This window comes from Palaemon carinicauda, chromosome 44, assembly GCF_036898095.1.
Source record: "Palaemon carinicauda isolate YSFRI2023 chromosome 44, ASM3689809v2, whole genome shotgun sequence".
Classification (NCBI taxonomy): domain Eukaryota; kingdom Metazoa; phylum Arthropoda; class Malacostraca; order Decapoda; family Palaemonidae; genus Palaemon; species Palaemon carinicauda.
The window spans coordinates 46280531-46302950 of NC_090768.1; the positions used below are offsets into that span (position 1 = coordinate 46280531).

Sequence of the window (22420 nt, forward strand, 5' to 3'; positions counted from 1 at the left end):
TAATTTTCTTTAGGGAAATGCCTCGACAACATTGGAGTCCTTGCAGGAGACTCACGAGACAGCTTAGGACGAGGAAGGTTTTTCCCCTTTACTCCAGCCACCCATCTCATGGGCGGTGTCCCTGGCTGGTACTTGGATTATGTTTATTATAAACCCGATACGGTAAGTGACAAAATATAAGTACCGAATACTTGAGAAGACACACACACGCATCATTCAAGTGTGAACTCAATTCTGTAACCCAAATATATAAAATACAAAAGATACATGTTGGTTACTAAAGTTCTAGATCACGAACTATGAAGATTTTTTTTTCAATTCATAGGTCACAACAAAAATCTATATAAAGTGGATACAAACTAAACCAAAAATTTCTATACGAGTGAGAGAACACACCCATTATATATATATATATATATATATATATATATATATATATATATATATATATATATATATATATATATATATATATGTATATATATATATATATATATATATATATATATATATATATATATATATATATATATGTATATATACATATATACATATATATATATATATATATATATATATATATATATATATATATATATATATATATATATATTATACTTCTTTAAGTTGGTTCAACATATGTCAGTTCTGACTGCTCTTCTTAAATATTAATTTCAAAAATTAAATTCAAGTTACGTAGTTTTATCCCTCCTTACTTCAGTATTTAATTCATAAAATAACAACTAAGTACCGCACTGTACAGCCCTGCACTTCATATGGAAGTTTATTAAGGCATCTAGTTTTTATAGAAGGATGGCAGTTTGTAAGTACTATTTATGTTCAGTATGTGTATGGGGGGAAAGTACAGGTGACATTATAGGGTGAAAATCAGACCTACGTCAAAAATCGATTTAGGTTAGGTCACTTAAAATCAATTAACGACTTGGGGAAGAGTATTACCGAGTGTGTGTATGTATGTATGTATGTATGTATGTATATATATATATATATATATATATATATATATATATATATATATATATAAATATATATATATATATATATATATATATATATATATATATATATATATATATATATATATATATATATATATATATATTACAAGGTGGAGAAGGATTGGACAGGATTTGTAACAGGAAATTAGCTGACCTAGAGTATGCTGATGAGGCTGTCCTTATTAGCAGAACACCACAGGACTTACAAAGCTTGCTTACCAGAATACATGAAATATCACATGAGGTTGGGCTCATGATAAATAGATGAAAGACAGAGATGATGAGAACGGAAAATGCAATGGAAGATTAAATATCATTGGAAGGAGAAAGGATTAACGAGATAGAATCATTTACATATTTGGGAACTATGATCTCTAATATAGTATCTTTAAAATATGAGTTTAATGAAAGATTGAAAAAAGCAAATCAAACAATATCCAAGAGATTTTGTAGATTTGAGAACAAATCCTTCAGAAGAATATTGGGTGTTTAATGGCGGGACAGGATTACAAATGAAACTATAGGAGAAATTACTCAAGTGCCATATGTGGATGAGACCATGTTTAGGGGTAGATGGAGATGGTTTGGACATGCTCTTCGTACTCCCCAAGAGCGATTAGTTCACCAAACTTTCAACTGGTCTTCACAAGGCACTAGAAGAGTTGGAGGACCCAGACCTAAATGGCTGAGGACTATGAAGCGTGTAGATGATAATGAGTGGAGAAGTATTGATTTAAAAGCTCAAGATAGAGACGACTGGTGAAATCTAACCGAGGCCCTTTGCGTCAATAGGCGTAAATGATGATGATAAATTTCTTATTGTCCTAATCTTTATATTGTAGTGCGCATCTAATGCTACATTTCAGTGTCTCTATTATAAATTATCATAACTAGTTCAAAAATTTAGAATGCATATAAATTTTGCAGCACTCACCAAGCCACTTTACCACAGGGGATTGGAAATTAGTATATCTGACATCATATTTAACTAAAATAATTAATTACGGAAAGCTTACATTTTTGTAGATAGTATAGGTATGATGCTACTCCGGAAAATGTTCAAGATTTATCCAGTTCTAAGGACAGATATAAGCTGGTATACTTGCTTCAGGACTATACAGGATAGATGTGTGTATATATATATATATATATATATATATATATATATATATATATATATATATATATATATATATATATATATATATAGTTATTTAGGTTACTAAAGAAGTATAATTGTAGGTCTACCTGGGAAAGAAAAAATGGTTAGGAAAGAAGTTTGCTAAATTATTTTGTTTGTTTATGGAGGAGCAAGTGGGTTGATATAATGATGAGAAGGGTACCTGGAGGTATATATAACCATAATTTGGTTAGCACAAAAGTCTATACATATAAAGTGAGGTGGAAGTATTGAAAATGTGGCTGTAAATGACATTGGTAACAGAGTTCAAAATGAAGGAAGTGCGAAGAGCATAGAAGGAAAAATATTTTGAACTAGCCTGTGTGACATGTCTAAAGAAAATATGAATCAATGACGAGCTCACGAATAACGAATTTTATTTAGTGAACATCACAGGTTTTATTTACCACAGAGGGGTCACATAAGGGTGACAATTGCATGTGTACATTTAACGGCTTTTGTAAAAATTTTAACATTCACAAAAAATTGACAATATAACAGAAATGAAAATAGTTGAAATTATTGTGTTACAATCAAACAGCTTTTGTGTTTAAGTTGAGTGCAGTCCGATGAGTGGTTAATATCCATGCTGCATGGAAGAAACAGAGAGAGCATTTTTCTCTATTTGTATATGTTGCTTGTTCTAAGTGTCTAACATGGCTCCTTACACCCCACCCCCAAAGCAAACACGCATGCGAAAGATGGCTAACTATCCTAGAAAGTAGTACTATTGGCAGGTTCTCTTACACTAGATATGCAGGTTTTAAGATGCCAATGGTGATTCAATCCTCTTTTCCACAAACGCTGAGCATGAAAGCTTTTAGATTACAATAGATGTCAAGGAATAGGCCTGGTGCATAAAGTTGTGTGCAGTGGGGTGTAGGACTTTTGGTATGCGCGGCTTTTCTGGGGGTGTGTAAGTGACAATAGGGGGTAAATTTCCTCACAATGTGACATATGTGCTGGGGATAATCGGAGGAGGTGGCGGACAGAAAAAGTTCCTCAGAAATGACCAACGGGTTGCCATATATAAATTCCGCTGCCAAGACACCTAGGGTGTTCTAGCTAGTGGTCCTCATTCCAAGGAGGACCCAGGGAAGTTGTGGAGACAAGATGGAGTCAGTGCAGCAAAAGATCAAAGCTGCTGAGAGGTAGAATGGAATCCTTCCACAATTTCGTTGGCTACACTGTTGTAAGTGGTAGTCTGATGTAGGGTAATGCCAAGAAGATGCCCTCATGATGTCCACAACTATCAAAAGCATTTAGCTCTGAAATGCTGTATCTTGCTATCCAGTTAGAAATTAAGGGAGCATTACATAAGGTGTATGTTGCATCTTACATGGGGATGGCTTCAGGCCAATAAGTGGAGCAATCAGTAACTGTAAAAAGGTAACAGTGTCCTTGCGACGTGGGTAGGGGGTCAACCCAATAAATTTGAATAGGGACAAAAAGAGGCCGAGTTTGACGAAAAGTGCCCCCAGCAAAATATGTCAATTCACCTTTGAAGTTTGACATGAAGTAAAGGTGCAGACCCAATCATTGGCATCTCTAGTAATACCAATTCAGTAACTGAGCAGTAGATCATTGCAAAGAGTTAAAGGCCATGGATCAATTGAAACACCTGTCAGCACATGGAGGCAGGTATCCACAAATATGGCCTACTAGTACTGATTTCACAGAAGAGGGCGATATTGGAGACATCAAAAGCTACGCCTTCCCAACAGAGACGTGCTGGATGTCTTGCAGGTTTAGTACTTGGGGTTTTTTCGATAGGCTTTTGCCAAGACCTTGCAATCCATTCTCAGGTGGACGGCAGCCAGTGTTTCTGGAAGTGAAATCGGCGATGGGATTAAGTTTTCCAGGATTGTGTTGAATGGTACAGTCGTATTCAGAAATGGTAGAGAGGTCAGCATTGACAGCCAGATCAGGTGTTGAACTGTTGTGTGAAGACATGCACAATAGGGCTATAGTCCATGCAAACGATGAAGGATTTGCCCTCAAGCACTGGCGGAAGTGACGGACAACAATATACACCACCAGTAGTTCACGGTCGAAGACAGAGCAACTGGATTCCACCGAGGAAATTTTTCCATTGAAGGAGGACGATGGGCAAGTCACTTCGTTGATCATTTATTAGAGTACTGTAGGACGTCACTGGCATCGGTGGAAAGTAGGAGGGATGCAATTGGCAGGGTTAAGGTAGCAGTTAATAGGACTTTATTTACATTGATGATGGCTGCCTCATGAAGGGGGCGCCATTTCAGGTTTTTTGCTTTGCCCTTAAGGGAGTCGTAAAGGGGTGCAAGAGTAGCGGTGATGGCTGGCAAGAACAGGTGATAATAGTTCATCATACCCAAGAACTATTGCAATAATTTGATGATCGAGGTGGTGGGGAGCTCCTGCATTCCTGATACCTTCTCAGAGATGGGATGAATGTCTTCAGGAGTGATCCGATGACCCAAAAATATCACTTCCTTGGCAACAGAGGTATACTTGCTATATCTGACTACAAGGCCATTCTTTTACAGGCAGTCAGCGGTCGAGGATGTTGTGTAGGTGATGTAGGTAGTCTTCTTTACGGAGTGAGAATACCAGTACTATACGTCATCTACATAATATACACAGAAGGAGAGGTAATGTGTCGAGGACAGAGTGTTGGTTTGGTTCCATTTGCATGGTAAGACGTCTGTAATCCCCACAATTGCATAGGGATCCATCTTTCTTCAAGCTGATGTGCTAATGATCATGAGCTAGAGGCGTTTTGACAAAAAAAAAAAAACATTTCTATCCTTTTGGTAAATGAGCGTTTAGCATCTGTCAAATGGTCTGGGGCCAAAAGTCTGAATCTTGCAAACACTGGGCAGACTGTCGTAGTTCTGAGCAGAAACGTCAAGATAGAGTGAGGAGGTGGGCGTAGGTATCCGTAGGCATACTGATTAAGAGAGCGAGGTTGGAGGAGCAGGTCATAAAGGTGTGGACGAGTAATAACTAGTGTTGACTAAGCATTCACTTGCAATGACAACTAGGGGGTGCAAATGGTTGAGAAAATATGCCCCAATCATAGCCTGCGAAATTTCGGTGATGATGAAATTCCACCAGTACTGGGCGCCTGCAAAATGACACTGTCATCATCTCATAACCATAATTGGCTAATGCAGATCCATGGGTGGCGAATAAAGATCTGTTGGCAGACACCAGGCAGACATCAGCATGCTTAGAATGACAGGATCGCACCATAAGAGGAAACGTGGATGATGGGAACTACAGGAACCAGTATTTACTGAAAGTGCACATTAGATCATGAATCGTGAAAAAAGATGAGATTAGTCAATGGGGAAGCCACAACCACAGGGGATGGCGTACTTGCACGGTTTTTGTCCAATGGCAACCGGTAGCCCATTTTTTAGCAGCAGCCCCGAATCTAGAATGATAGTAGCACAACTGACCATGGGGGACATAATCCAGTGACTGTTGAGGGCATTGGTTGGGGCGTGGCATAACATAGGTGGATGGTGGGTCACTGTTGCTGTACAGACATGTCATGAGGTGGGCATATGTCCTACAGCAGTCCCCTCAGCTTTGGTCAGCATTGAATGGTTGTCCCTTTCATTAGGAGTGGAGATGATGTTCTTGACAATGGGGTAGTGGCTGCCCATAAGGGTGTCAACTCTAACCAGGTCCTTTATGGGCAAGGTGTCAAAATTGAGAAGGGTTGCTTCCACAAGTTCCGGCAGGTCTTGTACCCAAAGGACACGAAGTAAATTCACTTTACAAGGAGAACAGTCTGCAGTGGGCTGATGGTGAGCAACACAGATCATTACTCTGAGGGCCATCGATGCCTTTTGATCCATCAACAGTTGTTGAGAGCCGAAAAATCTTTGCTACATAGACGGCTGGCTATGGTGAGTACTACTCCAGGATATACGATTTGAGGGCTGTAAGGGGGCATTCAACGCTTCCAGAAAGCTGAAATTACTGTCAAATCTTTGCTAAGACATCATCTATAATGTTTATAACTCATCCAGAAGTCTAAAATTTCAGACACTTCCGAGATGTCATCGAGGATCGCAGCAAGGACATAGTCTGCGCTGCTCTGCTTGAGAACATCACACCTTCAGTGCGCTGAAACCATGCACACACAGCTCTACTAGGGATGGGCGGGAGTTTCATGGTAGCGTAGACAGAGCTGGCATAGGTGGTGGGCATTGTTGGAGAATATGGCATACGAAGCAGTGAGCTAGGAGGATGCCTGGGTGTTTAGGGCACTCAGGAAGTCACCAATGTGACGTGCCTGAAGAAGATATGAATCTTGATGAGCTCCAAAATAACGAACTTTATTCAGTGAACAATACAGGCATTTATATTACACCAAGGGGTCTTATAAGGGTGAAAATTGCATGTGCACATTCAATAGCTTTTGTTAATAAGGTTGACATTGTGCATAAAAATTGACAATATAATAAAAATAATGAAAATATAATTGAAATTAGCGTGTGTTACACTCAACAGTTTTTGTTGTTAAGTTGATTAGAATCTGATGGCGGATAGTATAGTATGCGCGTTGCGTAGAAGAGACTGAAGGAGAAAGTTTTCTTCTATATTTGTATGTGCGTTGCTTCTTGCTTGTGCATTATAACTATAACAGAAATAAGAAATGTATATGGAACGAGATGAAGTATGTCAAATTCGAGAATATGGTCAAAGAAACACCAGGAATTATCGGTGCATATATAGGTAAAAAGAAGAAAGGAAAATAGTAACAGGTGGAATATGGAACAAAAGGGTTAGTGAACGAAAATAAGAATATTTCATGACAAGTTGCATGATCAAAGAAAAGAATATGTACAGGCTGGATAGAGTAATCAAGAATAAAATGGAAAAAAAAAGATCACTAGTTATAAAACTTTGAAAATACGATTGGAAATACTGTTCGACGTGAGTGCAGTCCTGGGAAAGAGAATTCTAAAGATTTGTAGAAATTGGAGGATGAAATACAACTGGGCGACGCAAGCCTTGAAAATTATTGATGTAAGACTGCTTGCGGAAGTGACTTTTGAGGTTATACTGTAAGGCAATTAAAAGGTTGAAAAATGGAAAAACACCAGAGGTTTATAAGATTATAACTGATATGTTGGTGTTTAGTGTGACTGAATGGCAGACCAGGTTTTAAAAGGTATATCTGGAGAAGAAATGCTACAAAAGAGGGTAAAGGTGATAAAAGTAACTATGAGATTTGCGTATGCAGTAAACTAAGGAAGGTGTATCATAGGATTAAAAATGTAAGCACGACTTGTGAAAAAAGGGCCGATATGGACAAATGTTGATTTTGATAGACATTGTGAGTGATTACAAAACAGTTATGAGTAAGCTTCGAGCCACAAGAAAAAGGCTGTAATCTCTGAATAAAAATGTGATAAACCTGATAAAGGGGTAATGTGCTAATGGTGATATGACATCTGAACAAATAAATGTTTGTATTATTTGTAGCAGAGGATTCTTCATAACTAAGTGCTGTTTTAAATTATCATAAAACGAAATGCTGCAGCTATTAGCAACAAACATATTTGATTTAGTAGAAAATACTTTGATTGGCTGGTTTTATTCACTATTTTTAAGTGTATAAGGTAGATGTACAAGTAACTACTATCTCTGTCCCTCCCTCTGCCATTACAGTATTATTATCATTATCATGCAAACGCCGAATTTACATCATTACAAAAGCACAATGTTCTGAAGATCTCTAAAGAATATACTATCGTAATTTGTAATCTCAGAAGCATAAGGCAGGAATAAACATTTTATTTTGGTAACGTTATATATCATGCCATCAATACATGCCCACATAAAGCCAAAACGTAATTTACCAGTTTTCCCGCACTTATGATCTAATCTCATGCTTCCTCTTTATCAGGGTATCAATTCTGTTGCTGACTCTAAATCACTTTGGAAGCATGTAGTTTTATGATAAAATGACCCATTCTCACTATTTCTTAATTACTTAATGCTCATAAATACAATTCAAAAACAAATTCAAATGATATCCACCCATTTAATATTATTTTCTAGTACAGTGCCGCAACTTCAAAAACATAGTTATTTATGTCATAGCATATTTCATCTCTCTCTCTCTCTCTCTCTCTCTCTCTCTCTCTCTCTCTCTCTCTCTCTCTCTCTCTCTCTCTCTCTCTAACTAACTAACTAACGAATAAAAGCTAATTCTGTTACAAGAATGAGTATAGTAACCTTTAAAACAAATATCATGCCAAAATTAGACTACATAAGTGATCTAAAAAATTCACTGGATATAAGGGCATCATAAACCCCAATAAAGCTTCATCTACAAATACCAACGTTGTCATCAAATTCATAAATGTATAACATAAAATAACTAATTCAATTTTCAATCTGAACATATATGATTTTTAGCACGATATTTTCTCACCCAAAGGGTCTTGACTGCTGCTCAGACACCCCAGTCACGTTCCATTACGTTAGCACAGAACTAATGTACACCTTAGAATACCTCTTGTACCATGCAAGACCCTATGGCATTGTTCACCACGACCCATATCCAGCACCTTTGCCACCGGATACTAACAGCATACCCAAACCGGTAAGTAAATCAATTGTTTTGAACATACCTTGGCACATGCATTATTTCAAATCTTAAACAGTATTTGAAATTCATTGTCAACTGGCACTTGTAGTTTACGAATAACAAGCATGTTTACTCTTATGATTAAAGACAGAAGGACAGAACTTCACTGTTTTATGCTTTATTTTTTACATTTTTTGCAATGCCTCTCAGAAGTTCGTAAACGTTTATAGAGATTAAATAAGTGAAAATTGTTTCTTCGCAAATGCAGTATGTATCTTAATGGCTTTGTAGTTGCCATCCTTTTAAGTATGTCGTTGGATTGTTTTTTAACATTAAAAGCCAGATTTTGATATTCAAATTGTGAATATGTGAATATTACATAAGACCTGTCGACTTTCAAGCGTGGAAAAGTGTCATTAAGTCTCCTAACGTTATTTATAATTCACTTTCATTGCCAATTCTTGAGGTGAAAAGTGACGAAACAATAGGCTCATGGGCTCCGTTAAATTGTAACCTGGTGCTCGGCAAATTACGACGTAAAGCAAAATAGATCTTATGACAAGTTCAATAGTACTGTACACAAATAATTACATTCGGTACAAAGCTTGAACCAAGAATTTTGTAGTAATGAAATATTTTAACTTTCTAGATCCTGGAAAAGCAACGACAGAAACTTGAAATTCTAAAGGGCAAAGGACAAGAACAAAATGATATAAGCGTGGTGCCGAAGGTAGAGGGAAAAGTTACGACGATAAAACCATGATGTAGAAAGAGGAAAAAAGGTGATATCAATAGATAATAAATTTTTAATGTAAACTGCATGTTCATTGTCTAACCTTGAAAATTATTACTGCGACTACTAATAAAATAACAGCAGTGGTAGTAGTAGAGGTATCAGCAGTAAAAGCACTGTATACATCTTTCCTATATCCAGTTACAAAAATATTTAAAGCAAAATCCTTTACAATAATTACTGTAATATTCATATGAACATTTAATAATGCACGACTTTCTTCAATAACTAGCATCCATAAATCTAACCATTTGATTTTTCTGACACGCATTCTTTCAATAAAACCAAAACCACTAACCTAGTTATAAGGGAAATCGTTAGATCCCAATAACTAAGACTCTCTCTCTCTCTCTCTCTCTCTCTCTCTCTCTCTCTCTCTCTCTCTCTCTCTCTCTCTCTCTCTCTCTCTCTTGTGGGCACCCAAACTCAGAACCAAAATTAATCGAGAAAGCAGTAATATCAGTAAACAAAATCTTGAAAAGGAAAAAAAAAATGTGATGATAGTTATATTCCAAAATAATGGTAGCAGATGCAAATATCAGTGTATGTTTGAAAAGGACTAACAATTATCTTGAGGAAAATTAACCTGACCATGGACAGGTTAAACAACTTATATCGACTGAAATTCAGCTATAAACAAAATGATATGCCTCTACTTTTCATGATTAAGGACAAAAAAAAATAAACGGTGGCAGTTTCTGCTGTCAATGCAATATCAATCCAGTGCATAGCAATGCTACTTGCTGGTCTAATTTTGTTTAGATCAGTGCTTCTATTCAAAACAGGCTATAATTATTATCTCTAAACTATTTGAAGCTAGTGAGCAAGCAGCTGTTTTAACCATTACCCTACTGTACGGGGAAATGATAGCAAAAGAATAATGCGTAGAATCATAGATTCAAGAACAATAGTGGTGGTTATTCTTCCTACGTTTTTAAGGAACTTCTTTAATCTTATTCACTTGAGCTCCGCGGTAACTACACTCAAAACAGATGCATGAATACCATTTCACAATTACAAAGTCAGCAATGCATAGTCTTGGCCTATAAAAGCCCCCCCCCCCCCCCCGCCCCGTTACAAAACGTTTGTTTGTATATAATCTCTCGTGAATGTTGATTCTCCTATAATACAACTGAAATAAGTTGTTTTGTTACGGATTAGTAATTAAGTTACCACAAGCATGGAAATCCAGATGCATGATCAAATAGAAGTTGCTGTTGAAGGAGATCCACGTTTTCATACCAGAACTTCATTTCTAAGCTTATTTGGTGAGTAGCATATTGTTCTCCTGACAATAAAGGTTTCATATAAAAACTTAATATTTATAAATATACGAACTAGTATCAGTAGTTTAAAATTAAAACTATGAAAGAATTACCACGGCGAAAGTGCTTTCATAAACCACATCAGAGGTAATTGATTTATAGACGAAATATTGCATGGCATGTAGAACGCTTTGCTAGAATTCATACTAGTTGAGTACCATGTTCCTTATCGCCTCTTAAAACTTTATAACAAAAGCGCAGGAACCACTTAAGTGAAAGGAGAGGGGAACTGGCTACAGCCCGTGTAGTTCAGAGTTTTGCATGCTAGTACAACATTAATCGTTGCAGTGAAGGGAACGGGTTTGGCCTACGAACTTGAAAACAACAAATGAAGGATTTGTAAGTATGTACCAAAAAAATAATAATAATAAGTTCTTTAAGAAGTTAAATATCTAAATTTATTCGTTTGACTTACTGGCACTGTACATAACTGATGTACGTTCATACGACACATAAATTAAGATTACAGAACTCTCTGATAAATGCACAACTTTATTGTAGTGACGATCCAACAATAACATATATTTGTGAACTTTTATAAACGAACTACCAAAGGTTGTTGCATATCGTACCCTCAAAACAGGTATATGAACTGTGCGTTACGAAGTGGATGCATAGGGTAACCTGCATTGTTATATTTATTAAGATAACAGAAGTTCACTTTAGAATTAAGTTAATTCTATCTAATGTATTCCCTATTAAAGGTATGAACAGACAACAAATAACATGTACTAGATAACTTGAAAACTACAAGAAATGCTAGAAATATTTAGAGGTTATTGATAAAATTCATAATTTAATTCTCACGTTTTAATCATAAATGCTTGCGCATACAAAAATCAAACATATACTGCGTGTTTTTTACCTTAAAAACTTTTCTACACAATTGCAATAAATGTGATTAAGTTTGTCCATACAAATCATAAAGCGATTCTTCCTATGTAAACAAATTCAAGAGCATTAATCAAAAGCTTGAATTAAAAAAAAAAAAAAAAAAAAGAGTATATGGCCAATGAAGTCAGATCATGCTTTCGCAGATAAATTTTTTTTTATAATATACTGACACTGTCAATGAATGAATTCACCGACGTCAACTCAGCTATAAGTAATAACCTACATTAAAATTGGCAAAGCTTATTAGCTTTGTTAGCACTGATTAATAGTAAATATTCAAAAAAATTTAGACTGACTCATAATGTAAACATTTAACTAAAATACATGACATATGCACCGGCTAAATTAGCTTCTGCTAAACCACCCAAGAGCAGAACTATACGCCTCTACCTTTTTCAGTTCTTTTGAAATTTAAAGAATAGTAAGACTAGCCGAATGCTACATAGTTCCTTTTCTGCGAATAAGAATTATAAGACTGTGTATTCTATTAAACACATTAGTTGTCTCTCCCTTGTGCCGCCATTAACTAAAAATCAATTATCATCATAACCTTGTGGTATCAGAAGTAGATGCAGCATAAAAATCTATTAAAGATAAAGCCATATTTCAATGTTTCTGAATGCTCAATATATTATTCAACGAGTCTTGGAATAATTTAACTGTTATAGGATTCGTCCCCATCCTTGATGCAACAAAAACGAGTAGGGCTTACAATTTCAAAAAGACCATGGTCTTCTGTCAAACGTGAAAAAGAAAAGAGGTTTTCTACTAAAGTAATAATTCAGATGAAGTTCCTGTGGATGTTGACCCTCCAAGTTCACGTGCCAACGAAGTCAGAAAAATAAGGTTAGTCAATTAGGTTTATCTAAATTTTCGAATAAATTGATGCAACAATTCAACTGAATAAATGAAACCGAAATGTGAATATTCAAATAATGATTAAGCTTTTATTAAATGGGAATGTCAATTGTATGATGATTTAGTCAATGTGTATTTCCCGTGGCATTTGCAAATCCAATGTTTAAATCTGCTAGTCATTCTCCTGTTCAATGGTTTCTAGGTGGAATGATTTCTGGTTTCCAAGCTTTAGCCGGAATGCGCTCTACCCTAGCAACTGTGCGCGCGCGTGTATGTTTGTACACGTGTTTCCCATGCTTCTCGTGATCGCGTTCTTAAATACAGATGGAATACAGCAGCTTATAAATTTCTCGTCAACATGGCGATCAATACAATACCTCTTCGATTCATAGTTCATACTGGTTGGTTACTATCAACAAAATACTCGTTGCGTGTTTAACGGCACGGAATCCCCTCCAACGCCACGTTTCTAATCATTCAAGACCGTCAAGAATTATTTTCAGATATCAAGAAAAAGTTAATTGCTTATTTCGTGTTTTGCCCCTTGCTCTTTGATTCAAACACGGATGGTTTCCTTTGAACACTTGAGCAATTGTTCACTATGAACTTTATTTAATTCAGACAATATTCCCTGAAAATATTAAGTGGTTGCGTGTATGAGAAAAAATGTGCCACGTTTTTCATTAACAGAGAGAGAGAGAGAGAGAGAGAGAGAGAGAGAGAGAGAGAGAGAGAGAGAGAGAGAGAGAGAGAGAGAGAGAGAGAGAAATTGTGCAACCTGTGTTTCATTAACTCAAGTTATGTTTTACAGGTTTTTTGGATTGAGAAGCAGATGGCTTCTAAAAATACTATTAGGGTGCTTCTTACTTGTACTCATTACCCAATACCTGGGTTATGGAATGTTGATGGCGTGGAGACGTAAGTACAATACACTAGGTTTCTGTTTTTATTTCATTATAACACACACATAACATGCAATATTAGCCCCTAGGCCTACACGTAAGTATTCATACACATTTTATCATAATACCACTAACCCTAAAAGAGTGAGGTTCCATGACAAATCCTCAATGCCTTACTCATACTTTCACTGCTGAATATAGGATGAAACCCTCGTGCAGAAAACTTTCTTCATATAACTTAATATACAAGAAGTGATAAAGCTAATTCGATTAAGAGAGGAGATTGTGTATATGGATAGTTAGACTGTCTGTTGGCTTGAATTCGTTTTTAAGGAACTACCTTTGCCTTTACCTATAATCTTTTCTAGGTATTCGTCTCAATCTCCATTAGAACACAAACTATGCTCTGGTTTCACAAATTTATCGAACTCCCTTCCATCCCAACCCCAAACCAGAGTAAAACATCTTATTCCATCAGCCTACGCTAATCTATTTGCAGTTATAAGCATATCAAAACTTCTCTCCTTTACAATCCTTATCATTTAATACACTACGTAATTAATCTAGCTCCAAACCTTTATATCGTTTGCATTCAAAAGAACCACTTCACTTCCTTAGGCAACACTTGGCACAATATTCCATCCCCATTTTCCAAAGTTGACATCTATAGAACCTCTTCTTCCCTTCTGAATCTTTTAAATCCTCCCATCTATTTTTGTTCCATTGCCTATTCTATCAATAGACGTAAAATAATCCCACAGTCATCAGTTTTCTACTTTACCACTCTACCACAATACGTTACCATTAATTACTACATCATCTTGGTTTTCAATTAACCTTCAATTCTTATTTTACCTCATATTCACTTTCAAACTACCCATTTTACAAACATTGAATTCTTTCACTGTTCTATACAGTTTTTCTTCACTATCACCACTTAACACTGCACATCTGGATACGTCACCCACAGCATTATTTGATCCCATTACTTCACATCATCATGTCCAATCTTGTCTCTGGCTTTATACACCATTCCATCTTTAAAAATGCTTATTAGGAGTTAGGAGACAAAATTCATCTTTGTATCAGACACTTTTACACAAAAACGGTAACTTCACTGCTTATATATTTTTGCAATTTTTTGTCTTATAAACTTTAAATACAAAGGAATAAAGTTGGTGTGACACTTTTCTCTGTTGCTCTATCTAATCAACTTTTCACGTAATTGTATATTTTACCAGTTTCCTTGTCGCGCACAAGCAAACATTGTTACCTTTGGTCCCCAAAGTTGATAGTGATCCAGTAAAGCTTAACAGAGATGATGATTCCTTTACAAGAACAAACTACTGGATGAAGGCATGATTTTTAAAGGGGAATGCCAACATTTGTTATAGCTAATGAATCAGTTGCCTCCGTTTTTGCTAATACTATTTAAAAGTGGATAAGACTCACCAGTGACCAATTTGATGAATTACCGATTACAGTGACCCAATTTACTGTAAAATCTGATACAAGGATAACAGTTTGAAGCTGTAGTTTTAAGTTATACTCTCTAAATTCGTTATTTAGCAAGAGGTTTGTAGAAAAGCTGTGTTCCCCAAATTTTAACTCATGCATTGGTGCGTTAGGCTTAAAATGCGGTAGAAAACTGCAGAGTATACTTATCAAAGTCTGAAAACTATGATTTATTTCCATTAACTAAGGTAAAATTTACCCTAGCAATACAAATCAAAGTCCTTTTAACGTGGATTATTTTGCCACAAAGTTAGTGACTGATGGATTTTGAAATAAAATATCAAAGATAGCAGGCTAAGTGGGGGTACCAGAAGTCTCCCTTTTGTATAGAGTTCAGTTTTCTTTTGGTATACAGCAGGGACTTCTAGTGGTAGTCGAATAGGAAGAGTAAAGAACAGGTTGACAAACAAACCTGTACAGTAATGACTTCTTTACCAGGGAAAGCAGACTGTATAAGGCTGGAATCTGGTCACTTTCAACTTCCAGTGCATTCTTCTCCAGCATTATAGTCCGTTGGCTGAGGGGGCTCACCTTCCACCCCCCTTAAAATTGACAAAAGTGCATTTAGGTTGTAGCTTTTGATCCATATTTTCATTTTTTTAATGTTCCCATTGAAAAAATAGGGACGCACTACCACTACTGGGCCACTTCGATGACATCATCGAATTTTGCTGCTGCCAATTTTGGGGTAGGGGAAACCAAATTAGACATAACTCCGGACTGAATGGTCAGAGAAAGATAAATGACATATCAAAATGTTTGCTTTGGGCCTCCCTAACAGATAAAATAGACAATTTGCAATTATGTTTAATAATTAGGTCACCAGAGGTCAAAAGGTCACCAAATTTGGGGTCAAGTGAAAATTTTAGGCACCTCCATAAATGTAACCCCAGGACCAGCCAGACCAATATCTGATGACATTTTCTGCCTTATTTTATCTCTAGAGACCTCAAGAAATAGAATGATACCCATTAAGTGTACTTATTGGCCAAATCATGGAAATGAGATGTTATGTAAAAAGGTCAATTTTCAAATTTGTCGTTTTTTAGCCTCAAAATCGTAAAAACTGATAAAGCTCATAACCCTTCTTACAGAGGGGCTACGGAAATTATTTCAGTGTGTTTTCCCAGGTTTTGGGGTCAGAGAATCCAAAAAAGCATTCTCAACAATATCAACTAATTATATCATGCTGAAATTCAAGATGGCTGCCACTCTGGACGCCGTAATTTTGACTTGGCTATAACTCCTCCATGAATGCAGCAAGAGAAATAATATTCGTGTCCTCATCCAGGTTCTTGAGATTACAACATCCAATAAAGGCAGTCTCAACAAGTCTGTCATTTTCTCCATGACCATGATATCACACAGGGAAGGATATACCTTCTGCTTTAATCTTCTGCAGGAGAAGGTTATCTTCAAGTCAACTTGACTGAAAGGTGCTAAACTGAGAGAGGTCTAACTCAAGAATGAGCTCAAGTACCTAGAGGAACTGTCTTTCAAACTTGTGGTGATCAGACTTTGGAAGAGGGCCTAGGAGCTCTTACAAAGATCGATCATTATGAGTTGGTTCTTCATCAGCAAAGACCAAATCTACATCAGCTCATTCTAGGGATTGATCGGTATTACAAGAGTACTTGAGCTATGGCCACAAGACAAGAGCCATAAATGCAGTCTAGTACAATGAATTAGGCAGTGGATACTGTATAGAATGATGTCTCGTGGTTCCCCCAGTCGGGCAGAGATCAAATTTCAAGAATATTAAGTGAATGAGTCCCAGGCACTATTCCAATAACAAATAAGAGAACATACTAGGTACAGACAACATATGTGAGTGGGGATGCAGAACTATGGACTCACCGTAAAGGGAGTAACATTCATGCCTTAGTAAGAGAGAAGTCCACGCTCCATGGAAGGGGAACATGGACAGTACCTATGCGCAAGTGAAGGTTATATGGAATCACAGATGCCAGGCCATGGATCAACCACAGGCACAGATGTGTTCCTCTCCAGACGCTGCAAGAGAGGAAGGGGAAACACACAACTTTCACACTTACCCAGAGTTCAAAGCTAGATGGGAATAAAAGGATATCCATCACTAATCCCCAATACTTCGACTGTAGAAGTACGGGTAGATACTCGAAAAAGCCTTTCCTGTGGTAATGGTCTTCAGGCTAGGAGAAACACCCAACGCCAAAAGACTGCTAAGAAACCAGATGAGACTTCTTACCAGACACCCTAATTTACAATTTCTTCTTCCTACACTTCCACCACTTTTGAGGGGGAGAGATCAAGGAAGAGGAGGAGCATACATCCTTTAACTTGCTGCTTGTCACATCTCTATCTGCAGCTACGTTCTTGAAAGTTGAGGAATTCATACATATATTCTTGAAAAGGAGAACTACCAAGGAGGAAGAAACAGTGGTGGTGAACGGGTTTCACTCTGAAGCACTGGTATTGCAGGTTACTTAGCACAAAGGTGTCTCAAAGCTTTTACAGATGGTTCACCTGCAATACAATACTCAGAGAGGACCAAACACTCCTAAGAGAGATATCGTCACAAAGGATCTTGGTAAGAGGCGAATGCATCAAAGATTTGCTACATACAGGAGATGCCCCACTCTCCTATAACACTGACCAGTCATCAAACAATGGTCATAACAATACCCCTCCCTGTGCATACTAGCAACGAACTCATGGACACGGAAAGCCAGCATATGAGAACAAGTATCGCTTTTGGGGGGGAGGCAAGAGAAAGGAAGCAGAGCTCCAAATGCAATATCTTGGGAGATAACTCCCTCAAGAGGGATATAGCACTTTTTATGCTTCTTCCTCATGAGATCAGGCACGACACACAATACAAAGGGATTTCTGGGAAACAGCATGGTATATGCACACACAGAAATATATATATCCCATATAGTCATTGAATGCAGATGTAAATGCGGCATTTACTATTCCATTCCAAACAACACCTCTCCAGTCTCATAGGGCATAACTCATGATTTTCGAGGCCAAAAATCTACAAGGACAAAACCTTACATCGTGCTAATTTAACCTTGCTATTTATGTCATTAACTTGTGACTTCCATTAGGGCTACACTTGTTGAACAATATCCTTACCTTCAGTATAATGAAGATTACAGTAAGGTAATTAAGATATGCCCAAATATTTGAAGAAAAAAATTAACTATAAAATTTACGATTTTGTTTCGAAAAATTAATCCCTTACCTTGAAAACTCACAAGAAACTTTAAAATTTAACAATGAAGTTGAGAAATTTTTAGTCGATACTTCATGAAGCCCCACAAGATCCCTAGATCGCTAGGCAAAAATACATATCCTTAGGATCATTGTCATTTGCTTAATGTTCTACCGATGTAATTCTGATGAAAGTCACACCTGAAACTGCTGTCAACCAATTAAATGAGCAGCATGGTTATAAAAAAAAATACATAAATTTTCTTTTGATTTTTGGTCTTGTACAAGGTTGGAGAAATGTCATAAAATGTTAATGGCAGTGATACACAAAAAATGCGTCCAAAAACCATATACTAAAGTTGAGATACATTAATATCCTTGCCCTCAGCATCATTACAAGTGCTGAGATGAACAACGATGTCTTAAAAGGAATCTAAGAAGTCTAGGTCCAGCATTGCTTGCAAAATTTGTTAATCAGAAACTGACAAGCTCTTCGACGTAGAATGATGTGGGCGTTGATTTCCCATGGGCAACTAACAAGGAACCCCCCCCCCCCCCTTCCAGGAAATATAAGAAACTGAGGACCATGGTAGTTTTGGAAAAAAAAAAATAAAAGTACAGTCGAGAAAAAAATGCACCGGACAAGTTTTTTTTTTCCAATGAAGTCTTCTTCTTATGGAGTTGAAAGGGGTGACTTTGTTGATCATAATCCGAATTTCCTAAATTTTGGCGTTTTCCTCTGGCTACGTATAAAACTTATTCGTTTTTACTCAAAAGTTTCTTCGTAAATTATTAGTTTCTATGTGATTTTCAAATAATAGAATTTCTACCCTAGTAATAATCATCCCTCACTAATCATATGGGTAGCCAAACCATTTTGAATATAGAGAACCCTATTTCCAGAACCTATATATCGCATCCACCCCTAGATATCAGGGACGTTCCCTCCCTTGAAATATCTATATTAGTCACACTGTATTCATACTAATAACTCTAGTCCTAAAAATGTGAAGTAGACAATCTCGCCATCTCTCTCATTATAGATATAAATCCCAACCTTGCTATGACATAATTATGTTCCTATTATATAAAATAGTAATTTTTTTTAAATACAAATAGCATCGTTTATTAGGCTTAGAGATACTGGAAAATATTTGGACAGGAGGGGATAAAGGATTTTTGTGGTTCTAGGTCCCTACCCGTCAAATATCTAAGAAAATTCACGTTACTTCTGAAACGAAGTCTTTCATTAGGTAGGTTACGAATGTAAAAACTCAATAGCGTATTACAATGAAACACAGGGTACAAAAAAATTCATAGGAATTATAGCTTTGAGGATTCAAGAGTGAACAGGCTAAAACAATGCCTTGTGGAATCATGAGTGAACAGGCACAAACACTCACTTGTGAAATAAAGAGTGAACGGGCACAAACATTGCCTTGTGGAACCAAGAGTGAACAGACACAAACGATGCCTTTTGGTTTAAAAAATGTGCTGGTTGACTACACACACGTAAATGCTTGCATATAGAAACAGAAAACCTTTCTACTTCCTATATTTATTGAAGTTTTTATTCTCAACTTGAATAATGATAAACCAACATTTGTATCCCAGATCCGTCAACGATAGCACTGATAGAAAAAATCACAGTATCAGAGAGGAAGGTAGATGAAGATAAAGTCCTGATATCGATGGAAGAACTGCTGAGGTCTCCACTCTCCGTTAGACCAACCGACCCATGGCTGATTAAGGTTTGAAACATATTTAAATCTATCGCATGCATTCACTTTCAATTTTAAGTTACAGGTTTCAGACTTCAGGAAACTTTACTTAAACTGTATACCTTAGCATATTTTTATACGAATTTGCACATTTTAGGATTTCAGGAATGCTTGACTAGTAAAATGAATGAAGTGCCATTAAGAGATCTGCTTTTCTTAGTCGTAAATAAAAAACTACAAGTCTTATCATCTCTGACAAGCATGTGCCTGGATAGTATTTAGGCTTTAATAACAATATAGTTAAATTCCACAGTATGACATAGTACGATTTAACAATAATAACTATACTTTTGCTACTTGCAGAGAATTAGATCACGTTTTCTAACTCCGCCATCGAACAACCCATACAACTTGACCTTTGCCCAACACCCACTCAAAGGAAAAATGACAATAATCCGGAATATTCTCAAAGAAAGGGTAAATATTAACACATATTTGTTTCCATAATATTCCCATTACAAGGTTGAAAAATTATGTTAATTCAAGAAATTTTCCTCTTGTAGTCATTTCTTTCCTTTTGTCGGGTCATCTGAAAACTTAACGACCTCAATACCCCGACAGCATAAGGTAATTACGGAAACCAAACATTATCACAAGTATGAAAAAAAAATTAATATAATAAATATAATTCAATGTAATTACAATAATACAGATGAAGGAGGAGTGAGAGCATGGTGATCAAGTTGAGGACGACGACCACTCAACAGGCTATGGAATCCTTCTTTAAAAAGTTAACCTGATACATTCGCGAGAAAAGAAAACTACACTATTACTCAAATATTTAATTCTTAGGCAAAATTTGTTAATTTATTTTTGTTCTCCTTTAGGATATTTTTTTTCCCCCTTTTCCCAACATATCAGATGTTTGAAGCCATTCACCACTGAAGTACAAATGTAGGCAAATGAAATATTTAAACGAACGAAGTTTAAAACATTCAATGTTTTATCTTATTATTGGAATCTCAGAAACATAAACCTCTATACCCAGTGACATGAAAGTTTATTTGAACCTGAGCTAGAAATTTTTCAAAATTTAAATGGCCGTGTGGACTTCCCAACTGTTTTTAATTTCAAATGACCTAAGCTAAGCAGAAATCAAATTCCCAAATATGTGCAAAAGGCATTTAAACTTACGTGCATTCTTTAATTACAAATTTTCATTTTACAAATCAATCTCTTCCTTTAAAGAGGGGCGGTTTCTTCATAGAAACCACAGCTCTGGATGGAGAAATAAACTCTCACACGCTGATCCTTGAAAAGGAACTTGGATGGAGAGGAGCGCTCATTGAAGGGAATCCAAAATACTTGGAAAGTCTGAGACTGAAGAACAGAAAGGCATGGACAATCAATGCATGTCTGAGCGTCAACCAATATCCTGTAAAGGTTAGAGGCTATTTTTTTCGTACGTCGTGACAAATTGTATGAGCTAAGGAAATTCCTTCATTTTTAGCAATCTTCTACAGTTGCATTTTACATAAAATCTATTTTATTTACCATTACAATTATCAACATTACTTAAAAGATAAATAAATGCCGCTGAAAGATACGTCTGTGAATATATGATGCTAGGGTCGTAATGGCTAACATCAAACCTAAAAATCTATGAAGTGTTTATAAATACTTAATTTCAGGTGACACTGAGTCAAAACTTGCTAAGTAATCGAATCAACGAAAAACCACAAACGGGAACTACAGCCAAACCAGCTTTGGCCGAAGTTCAGTGCTTCCCTTTCTATTCAATTCTTCTAGCCCTCAATACAACGGTCGTTGACTTCTTCAGGCTAGACGTCGCAGGAGATGAGATCAAAGTTCTGAAAACTATCCCATGGGATAAAGTGAATATCAAGGTACAATATGAAACTTAATTATTTCAATCTTATTATGTAACGAAACCCAAGCATTCTTTTGTAACCGATATTATTTCAATAAAATTGAAAACTTAGGAGTGCATGAATCATAAACAGGGATAACTCATGTGCTTCCACCACCCCTGTAAATATAATTCAAGATGGAAATTAATTTCCCAAAAGTTCACAATAACCCATCCCAAGAATACAATACTGACCCGTTTCTTTCGAAATAAAAGTTCAATCCACTGTGTCTTTATTTTCAGGTACTCTACGTCAAGAGTAGTTACGCTCCCAACTGGAAAATGGAACTAAAGAAATACTTAACAAGTAATCACTACAATGTCTTCCGAGATGAATTACATGACACGCTCTTTGTGAAAAGGGATTATGCTACTTAATTGTGCTATCAAAAAGCGCTCTTTCAGGTTTTGTTTGATCTACAAATCTGCATAAGATTACTGGAAATGAACCCTTTCAAATGAATGTACCTTTGTCTAAATATAGAAA

At 36.4% G+C, this 22420-nt stretch overlaps 3 protein-coding genes across 3 annotated transcripts in view; 2 read left to right on the forward strand and 1 right to left on the reverse strand.

The window, feature by feature from the left end:
• The window catches only part of LOC137634108 (glycoprotein-N-acetylgalactosamine 3-beta-galactosyltransferase 1-like), a 51763-nt gene extending 42159 nt beyond the window's left edge, over window positions 1-9604 (forward strand). Inside the window, exons 9-11 of the mRNA XM_068366331.1 lie at window positions 14-162; window positions 8648-8812; window positions 9447-9604. Coding sequence (XP_068222432.1) covers window positions 14-162; window positions 8648-8812; window positions 9447-9560 — 428 coding nt within the window. The 3' untranslated portion in view covers window positions 9561-9604. The remainder of the gene's footprint in view (window positions 1-13; window positions 163-8647; window positions 8813-9446) is intronic.
• The window catches only part of LOC137634466 (uncharacterized), a 281610-nt gene that overhangs the window by 253310 nt on the left and 5880 nt on the right, over window positions 1-22420 (reverse strand). The gene's annotated exons all lie outside the window — the stretch shown is intronic.
• Window positions 13483-22420, forward strand: part of LOC137634555 (protein Star-like) — an 8976-nt gene continuing 38 nt past the window's right edge. The window contains exons 1-6 of the mRNA XM_068367006.1: window positions 13483-13585; window positions 19897-20033; window positions 20367-20480; window positions 21252-21446; window positions 21695-21910; window positions 22177-22420. The exon at window positions 22177-22420 is cut by the window's right edge and continues 38 nt beyond it. Coding sequence (XP_068223107.1) covers window positions 13567-13585; window positions 19897-20033; window positions 20367-20480; window positions 21252-21446; window positions 21695-21910; window positions 22177-22311 — 816 coding nt within the window. The 5' untranslated portion in view covers window positions 13483-13566 and the 3' untranslated portion in view covers window positions 22312-22420. The remainder of the gene's footprint in view (window positions 13586-19896; window positions 20034-20366; window positions 20481-21251; window positions 21447-21694; window positions 21911-22176) is intronic.